The sequence below is a fragment of the Merops nubicus genome, unplaced genomic scaffold (assembly GCF_000691845.1).
Source record: "Merops nubicus isolate BGI_N331 unplaced genomic scaffold, ASM69184v1 scaffold1502, whole genome shotgun sequence".
Taxonomy (NCBI): domain Eukaryota; kingdom Metazoa; phylum Chordata; class Aves; order Coraciiformes; family Meropidae; genus Merops; species Merops nubicus.
Genome location: NW_008594061.1, coordinates 323,343 through 332,371, shown reverse-complemented (window position 1 = coordinate 332,371; position 9,029 = coordinate 323,343). Strand labels below are relative to the sequence as shown.

Below are 9,029 nucleotides of genomic sequence, written 5' to 3'. Positions count from 1 at the left end.
ATGTCCCAAGTGTTGGGGTTTTTTTCTTCTTAAAGATTTTTGTAAAGTTAAAGTTTATCTGTATTTTGTTCAGGTTGTCTGCATATTTTCCGGTATATATCAGAGGAAAGACTTATATATACATTAATTGTTCACATACTAAAGTAAATTAATAAAGCTTCCTTTTCATATGAAAGAGGTAAAGAAAAGTACCTGGCCAATACAGTACCATTAATCTATTCTCTTTTCTCCTTTCTCTCTTTACCTCTCTCTCTACAATAGAAGTGGAACAAAAAGGTAATTAAATACCTTTCAAATTATATATATATATTACTTATGTATAGGCTAAGTTATTTAACAGTTTAACGTTTTAGTTGAAATACTTTGTCATTAATTCTCACTACTTTTTTGTTAAAGTTTATTTAGTATCTCTGCTGCTCAACTTCACCAGATAATTCATTTTTGCTGAAAAGTTTTTTACCAGTGCCACTTTTTCTCATTGAATTTTTATTCAAAGGTTTAGATAACTCACTCTTCTCCTTTACCAAAGAATTTGGAAAGTGTGCATACATATGTATGTGCCTAAATATATCTAATTATGCCACAAAAGCCTCTTGGAAAAGACACCCCTTTATCAGCAACTCTGGGTGGTTACTTAGACTCCAGCAGAGCAATTCACTTTTACACCAGTTACTAAATCTGATTTTCCTCCTGTCTCGCTCTCCAGAGGATATTACCAATTTCTGCGTTTCCGAAAACAATTGGTTATGCTCCAAGCAGGGAGGGTGAACGCGGGATCCCATCTGCCAGCCCCACGCTGTCAGAAGCGTGTGGTAGGATACCTCGTCCTGCCTCTCTGCTGCCCGTCTCATCATCATGGGTATTGTCCTACTCATGCTCACGGAGATCAGCATTACAGATAACCAACAAATATTTTCCCCCCGGCGTGTGTGCAACACCTCCGGGTCAGGAGGGTGCTACCGGGGCTGATGAGGCCCCAGCCAACCAGTTTTGCTCCGCAGCATCCCTGCTTTTGCCTCCCGCCCAGCTGGCCGGCCTCCTGCCGTTGGCATTCCCCTGAGGAGGTCAGCCAGGTGCCAGCTGAGCCTCCTCCCCGGTGCTGGGCATGCCCTGACCCCTCTCAGCCCCGCCTCCCCCGAAGTCTGAGCAGCAAAGCACCCCAGTTAGTCAAACTGCTCCTCTGTGCTCCTCTCATGTAACAATAGAAGGTATATGTTTTTAAGTTTGAATTACTACTATATTTAACAGGACATTTTTTAACTGATTAAAATCTAGACCTTGGGTTCCTCTCCACTGAACTTTATTCTTTTCCTTCCCTCTTTCCTTTCTTCCTTCCTCCCTTCCTTGTCTTTTCCTTTCAGCATCCATACGTCATTTGTTTTTAATTGTGTGGACTGCATGTTCCGTGTGTCCTGTAGCAGCTTTGAAAGCCTCATTTCTAGTTACGCCACAGATCTATAGACGGGTGTTTCTCCCCACTCCCTTTGCTTTAAATGCTCTTCTGAGTTTCTAAGGGATTTGCCTCTGCTTTGCTGTTGGTACCCTTTAAATATTTAATATCACTTGGGCTGTAAAGATGGGAATTTCTTTCTCTTATTTCCATTTCTAGGCCACTCTTCTGTGGGCTGTTCAAATAAATATGTGGATCAATTCCCCAGGAGTTTACCCCTTCACCTAGTAGGTACAGATTCACTGCAGAATATAATCTGAAAATACAAACCCAGAAATCCTTTGGGGGCACATATTCATTTCAGAGTTTACAAAGGCGAGTGGTCCAAGTAAGTACACCTGTAAAAATAGATTTGAAAAGCAGAAAGAAAATGAGCTACAGATGACAGCAAAAGAAAGGTTTTTAAAAAAAAAAAAATAAAAAATCAGTTTGGTGGAGTAAATCTTGTTCTAGAGACATGGCCAGCAGGGAAGCTAGTCTCCAGCTACAAGGCATTGCTCTTGGGTTTCCTCTGATCGCTAGTGTCCTCTGCTCCAGAACTAGAAGGTGTGGAGATGTTTGGGCCAGCCACCCCCAAGACTGTCATTAACTGTGTTTTTTTTTTTGTTTTAAATTCTTTTCCCCTCTGACAGTTTTTCTTTGCCCTGGACTGCTGAAAGGAGTATACCAGAGCGAACACTTATTCGAATCTGACCACCAGTCTGGTGCCTGGTGCAAGGACCCTCTGCAGGCATCCGACAAGATCTACTACATGCCCTGGACGCCCTATCGGACCGACACGCTGACGGAGTACTCCTCCAAGGACGACTTCATCGCTGGGAGGCCAACCACCACCTACAAACTCCCACACCGGGTGGATGGCACGGGCTTCGTGGTGTATGACGGGGCTTTGTTCTTCAACAAGGAACGAACCAGGAACATAGTCAAGTTTGATTTGAGGACAAGGATAAAAAGCGGGGAGGCTATCATAGCTAATGCAAATTACCATGACACCTCTCCCTACCGCTGGGGAGGCAAGTCAGATATAGACCTGGCCGTGGATGAGAATGGGCTGTGGGTAATCTATGCAACAGAACAAAATAATGGCAAAATAGTCATTAGCCAGTTAAACCCTTACACATTAAGGATTGAAGGGACATGGGATACTGCCTATGACAAGAGGTCAGCTTCTAATGCCTTCATGATCTGTGGGATTTTATACGTGGTGAAGTCTGTGTACGAAGATGATGACAATGAAGCCACAGGGAATAAAATAGACTACATCTATAACACTGACCAAAGCAAGGATAGCATGGTGGATGTGCCCTTTCCAAACTCCTATCAGTACATTGCTGCTGTGGATTATAATCCCCGGGACAACCTTCTTTACGTATGGAACAACTATCACGTTGTCAAGTATTCCTTGGATTTTGGCCCACTGGACAGCAGAGCAGGTAAGGGTTCTAATACTGAGCCAAAATCTGCATCATGCTTTCTACTTTTTCTTGCAAATAGGATGTAAAACTGAATTATACTCCTGTCTTACTGATCTGCCTGTGTTTCTGCAAACTAAGCCCTACCACAAGACCTCTGAGAGATATTAATATGTGTAGAATATATTTTTTTTAGCCTTAGTTTGAAATGAAATGGAGAAAAGAGTGTGCTACCCGTAACTAACCTAGAATGGTCTCCAAATATCTGTGCTCTTGTTCGCATCACAGGGACAGCATTTTTCTCCTTAATTGAATTTTCCTCTGTACATCAGATCATCTTCCCTTCTGCAGGAATTTTGACAAAACAAAGCATGGAAGATGCTGTTGATGCAAACAGCCGGGGGAAAACTGCCAGCCAATTTAAATTACTTCGTTCCATTGAGGAGTTTGGGCTGTTTAGAGGAGCTGTTGCTAATGACATATGTAAGCATGCACCCACGAGCGTGTGCCTAGAGTCAGGAGGGGAAGAGACAACAAAATCCTCCAAATTGTTGGTGTCTTTACTTTAAAGTTGCTCTTTTTCTTTTTAAAGCATTTCATGACTTAATATGACTTACTATACTTTCTCTAAGAGAGGAGAATCTGGCCCCCAGAGGATTCCCAGCTTTTCCACCTTTGTTTTCCTGATAGAAATTATGCCAGTAATTACTTAGGTTATATTCTCTTAACTTTATCGGCTTCATCATTTTACAAGTATTATGTTCACAATTACCACATTATTAGTAATGTGACAGCCTAGATTGTGGTCAAACCTCTATGATGATGCAAAAATTTCCAAACAGCATTTGTGCCATCATTTTGAAATAGTTACTGCTGTACACAATGTAGTCACAGTTATCAGGTACTTCCTGTGGTGGACTGTGTACTTCAGAAAGGCTGAAAAAATAAGAAGATAGGCAAAACTGATATAACTTGGACAGTGAACTAGTTGATTCATAACAAGGCTATTTGTAAACATTCTTGTTTGTTAATTAAAAAAAATGGAAGTGGATGAGGATAAGGAAAAACTTATTTACTTTGAGAGTGACAAAGCACTGGGACAAGTCGCCCAGAGAAGTTGTGATGTCTCTTTCTCTGGAGATACTCAAACACCACCTGGATGTAATCCTGTGCAAGCTGCTGTAGATGAACCTGCTTTAGCAGAGGGGTTGGACTAGATGATTTCCAGAGGTCCCTTCCAATCCCTACCATTCTGTGATTCTGTGATTCTGAGTGGATTCAGGGCTTCATATTGAAACAAAAAAAGAAGTTGAGAGGTTTCTGTTGCTGACCTTTTCTTTTCCTGTGTGCAGCCTGTTATCTATACAAAAAATGGATCGAGATGTACTGAAAGAAAGTGTGGATATGAAAATCTTTGGCGGGGTGGAATAAAAGTCGTAAAATGGCAGTGAATTTCTCATTTCTATACTAAAATGTAAGGAAGAGGAGAATGAAATCTCGAAGAGGAAAATGAACAAAACCAAGTGACTGTTATTAGAGGAGCAGGGACATTTTCTGATGATGTTGACCTCTGCAAGTTCTCAGATGAGGAAAAAATGAAGTAATACTTCTCATTCTCCTAACTTAATGATGAGCATGTACATTCTGAGTGATGGAGTGAAGCAGAGCAATATCCCCAAGGAGTGAAAATCAATTGCATCCTTTCTATTTCACAGTTTCTCTCCTTTTCAGTGAATTATTTCCAGGTGTTAAAGCAGACTCTCTGTTGCCACTTTTTAAGATGGTGACCCTTGTTAGTAATAACATCTTTAATTTTTTAAAAAAACACAATCAGTGAAAAAAAACAATTTTATACTTTGCTATAAAAAAAGGAAATGGTTCTTCCCTTTTTCCCGGTCTAAGCTTCTGAGATGGCAGAGCAGGTGAATACATTGCAGAGGGCTGAAAGTCGGTGAGGTGAGGTACAAAGATCTGGTTTGTCCTTGTGTTATGCTGGTTTGAAGCACCTTTAATTTCATTTATGTTTGGGTGAGAATTTGAAATCCCCCAGTGCCTCTAATGTGAAGCTGAAGCAGCTTTTTGGCTTTGGTTGGTGAGAGAGGTGGTTGGTGAGGCTTTGGTTGGTGGACATGAGAGGGTTAATTTGGTGTTAGGGACTCTGATGAACCTCTTCTGGCATTCATTTTGTACAGTTTCTGATAGCCTTGTAATGTGGGCACAAAGCTGCATTTTACATGCATTCGTCTTCTCCGAAAATTACCAGGATTTCCTTTTTGGCAGACGTGCATAAGGATCCCATTACGTCACTATTATATGGGTTTAGAAGACTTTTGAGAGTTCTGCTCTGACAGCAAGTGCAATTGGCAATGAGGCAGCTCAAAGGGACAAAAAATACCTTTGCAAAGGGAGTTTACTGCTCCGTTACATGCACAGCCTGATTAGTGGGAATGTTATTTTACGAGTCAGTCAAACAGAAGCACTGATTTTGAGTTGGATAGGTAACAAACAAACGGTTGCTTGACACCAGTGGTTTTTTTTTCAGGGAGGAGCTGGAAGGCCAGGTCTGTGTGACTCTCTCTTCCAAGCTGAGTTCAGCATGTTTTCTGGTTAGCACCAAATTTCACGCTGCATCGTTTTATATGTAATACTAAATATATGGCTTAAACCCAGCTCTTCCACCAAAGAGCAGAACAGGAGCTGATGAAACACTAGGAAAACAGTGAAGACTCAGAATATTTTTATTTGATTATTTAGTTTTTGAGGGGGTTTTTTTGAGAATGGATTGTGGCTATGTGTTTCCCTTCCTCTTCTAAAATCACCAGCGTTTCTCTGTTTAGAGCAAGGCAATGTTCAATGCAGCCATTTTCCATAAGGTTACAGTTTGAGTAGTAAAATATGTAAACAGTGTCTGCTTAGTTAGAAAAGAAAAGAAAGACTGTAAAATTGATGGATTGAACAAATTGGTTGTTAAAAAGCAATTATGGGTGAAGTTTTAGAAGGCCTCTTAAAACTAAAAAAAATTATTGTAACAAGAAAAGTGATCTATTTAGCTTCCTGAATAGCCAGTAACATATTTGAAATCTCTGGTATCATACATTTCAAGAAAATCTAAAATTTAAAAAAGGGTGTTTGGTGTTCCACTTCACTTAGAATCAAATATTTTCAGTCTTTCCCCACACCATCCAGGGAAAATGGGAGGAGGCAGGAGTAGCTTAGCTTGTAGAAAGGAAAGATTAGTATCCTATTGCTCTTCATAGTGATTCAACATTTTCTGTGACTTTTAATTAAAGGGTTTTTTGAGCATGTAAGTTTGGAACATATCTGAGATATTCACCGTCAAAGAGCTTCTCACACATGCTGTTTAAAAAAATGGGCTTTTGCTCCTCAGAGTAAATCAGAGTCAAAACTGGGACTTTTTGTGCTCAGCTTCTGTAGTAGCTGAAGCTACCAAGGAAGACAAAATATTCTGAAGTCTTAAGTAAGGCACAAAGCTGGATTCAAATTATCTAGAAGCAGTTCAGGGATCCTGATTGATTGAATTAAAACCAAATGTTCATTTTTCTCAGAAATGGGGAAAACAGCATTTTAAGGATTTACCCTGCTCATTTTTTTTCCCCCTTTTGTTTGTCATTGTCTCCGTTTATCCCAAAAGTGTTTTTGAAAGCAAACACTTCTCAGTGCCTGGAAATCCCAGGAAACCTGTAATTAATATCTACCTTCAAGAAGTGAACTTGAAGATACCAAAAGCCTTTGAAGCATATTTTCTTTGAGCTGTTTGGCCTTAAAATGATTTTTTTTGGAGGATGCTTCTCCATAAATGCTCCTGCACTTTGGGGTTATTTCTTTGTAGCTGCTTTTGAGTTTGCTAATTTGAAGTGATAGTGAAAATAGCTCTGAAACTCTAGCAGTGTTTTCTGTTGTGTTCTTCAAGAAGATGAACTGTGAAAAGTGTTGTTCAGGTTATTTTTTTTTTATGTTCCCTGCTAGACATATGCAGAAAGGGAAATGAAAAGCAATGTCAACAGAATGAAAAATTTTCCACAACCTAATCAGTCTTAATATTCAGCAGAGTTACCTGTTTTAATCATCACCCACTTGTGATACAGTCTGCATAAACAAATTCAATAAAATATCAACAAATCCTCCTCTCCAAAAAGGTAAAGTGCTCCCATCCCGCTTCCTGGCGCCATGCTGCATACAAACAGGCATCTCCTGGCTCTGCGTCTCTGCATGTCCCCAGGTGGTCGTGGCTCCTGGCTGGGCACCAGGTTGGGGTTCATGGGCAGCAGAGACACCACAAGAAGAAATCTTTGTCTTTTAAGTGCCTAAGGTGCCCAACGCCAGCACCAGCAGCTCTCACACAGGGGCTCGGAATGTGCCGGCTGAGTGTTTAGAGCAGGGGAAGGGACCGGAGCCTGTCCCATAGGTTGCCAATGAAGAAGTCCAGGGGAGGACTTGAACCAGGATAAGGATCCCTCTGTGGCTGTCTGGATCTTGGATGTCCTGGAAGCCATTCCCAGTGATAAGGGAAATACTGACCTCCTGCTTTCAAGGAGATGTTTTTAATTATGTCCAGGAAACCCAGGCATTGCAATATAGGATGTTTAATAGACGTATGAAGTTAATCAATAAACATGGCCAATACATAAGGAAGACAACGAACCATATGATATGACATAGGACTTCTACTACAGCCTCATTGTGCTTCAGTAGCTTCCAGAGATTGCATATTAACACTGTGGACTGCCAGTCTGCTAATCAAATGTGATATGAACCTTCCATCCATGTCTGTGATATTTTAAAAACCTCAGAGGGTACGTATCAAACTTTTATCCTCCACATTTTGTTAAATATTTCAGGATGCTCTTTTGACATATGATTGCAATCATTTTATTCAGTAAGGGTGGTTGGGGTTGGCTTTTTTTTTTTTTTCCTAAAACAGTTTTACAATGCAGATAAGGTGAACCCTTTGTCCTTATAATATGCTAATTAAGTGCATTTGTGTCTTGGGTAAAAGATGTGGCAGTATGGTGATGAATAAGAACTTTAAACACATATGACACCTCGTTAAAATGTAATTTTCACATCATAAATCTGAGGCCTTTCCTTTGACAGCTGAGTAATGTGGATAGTGGGCAGAGGATCTTGAACATTTCAAAGCTGTCACGTGCTAATAGGTAGCTGAAAGCAGCTTCCTCCACCACTTGCTTTTAGCCCCCTGCATCCTTGCCTGGGAAACACGTCAAAAGTGCCAACATATCTTGAATCCCACTTGTACACAGGATATGAGTTGCCATCACCTGGAGATCCCACTGTGATAAGCTACACTTAGTATCTCTGAAGTTGAATTTGGACTGCATTTTAAAAGGCCAGCTGAGCTTTTTGATGAGCAGCTTCTCCTGGCAGGCAAGGGCCATTTCTAGGGAGCCACCAAGTGTTTCATTGCAGCTTCTCTTGTGGTTTTATTTTCCAATTGCTTTCCTCCCATCTAGGAGCATCCCTAGCTCTCTCACTCCTGTGTTCCTCTTCATTGCTTACAGTGACAGCTGCTGGTTGCAGGGTGTTGCTGGAGGTTTTCAGAGAGACAGCACTTGCTTCCAGGAACTTCTGCTAAACACGTCCTGTGACTAGGGCCCTGGCTTTTATCCTCTAGTATTTGCCCATATATGCAAGTTCCATTTATTCTATAAATATTTCAGTCCCTTTTCGCTATTTAGGATAGAAAGACACGTCAAAGTTTGGAGGTGAAGAAAGTAGCACAGAGACTCTTCATCTTCTATAACAAAGCTGGCATCTTAGCCTACATTTACTCACCAGGCATTACCTTAAGCTCGGAACAGGAGGATACTTCACCTACACAGGCTATGCTGGGATCCAGAATTAGTGTTTGTTCTCCTTTTTGAGATCTGACCTGTCTCTTCATTTTTATCCTGTTTCAAATTTTCCCTCTTTGTAAAGCAGAGTTTGATTTAAAAACTGACAAGAAGTATCATACCACTGGACACTTCTGACATTAAGAATATCTGGGTTTTGTCAGGAAAGCTGGAGTTTGATCTCTTTCCTCTATCTTTTCACAAAATAAATAAATAAATAAGTCCTTAAAACGTGCAAGATTCCTCAACTTCAAAACACTCCCTTTGTGGAGAATTTCATAAATATTAATACTG

At 40.6% G+C, this 9,029-nt stretch overlaps 1 protein-coding gene across 1 annotated transcript in view; it reads left to right on the top strand.

The window, feature by feature from the left end:
- Positions 1-2,082: 2,082 nt before the first annotated feature.
- Positions 2,083-9,029, top strand: part of LPHN3 (latrophilin 3) — a gene marked incomplete at its 5' end in the record, with an annotated part of 170,479 nt that continues 163,532 nt past the window's right edge. Inside the window, one exon of the mRNA XM_008935601.1 lies at positions 2,083-2,883. Coding sequence (XP_008933849.1) covers positions 2,083-2,883 — 801 coding nt within the window. The remainder of the gene's footprint in view (positions 2,884-9,029) is intronic.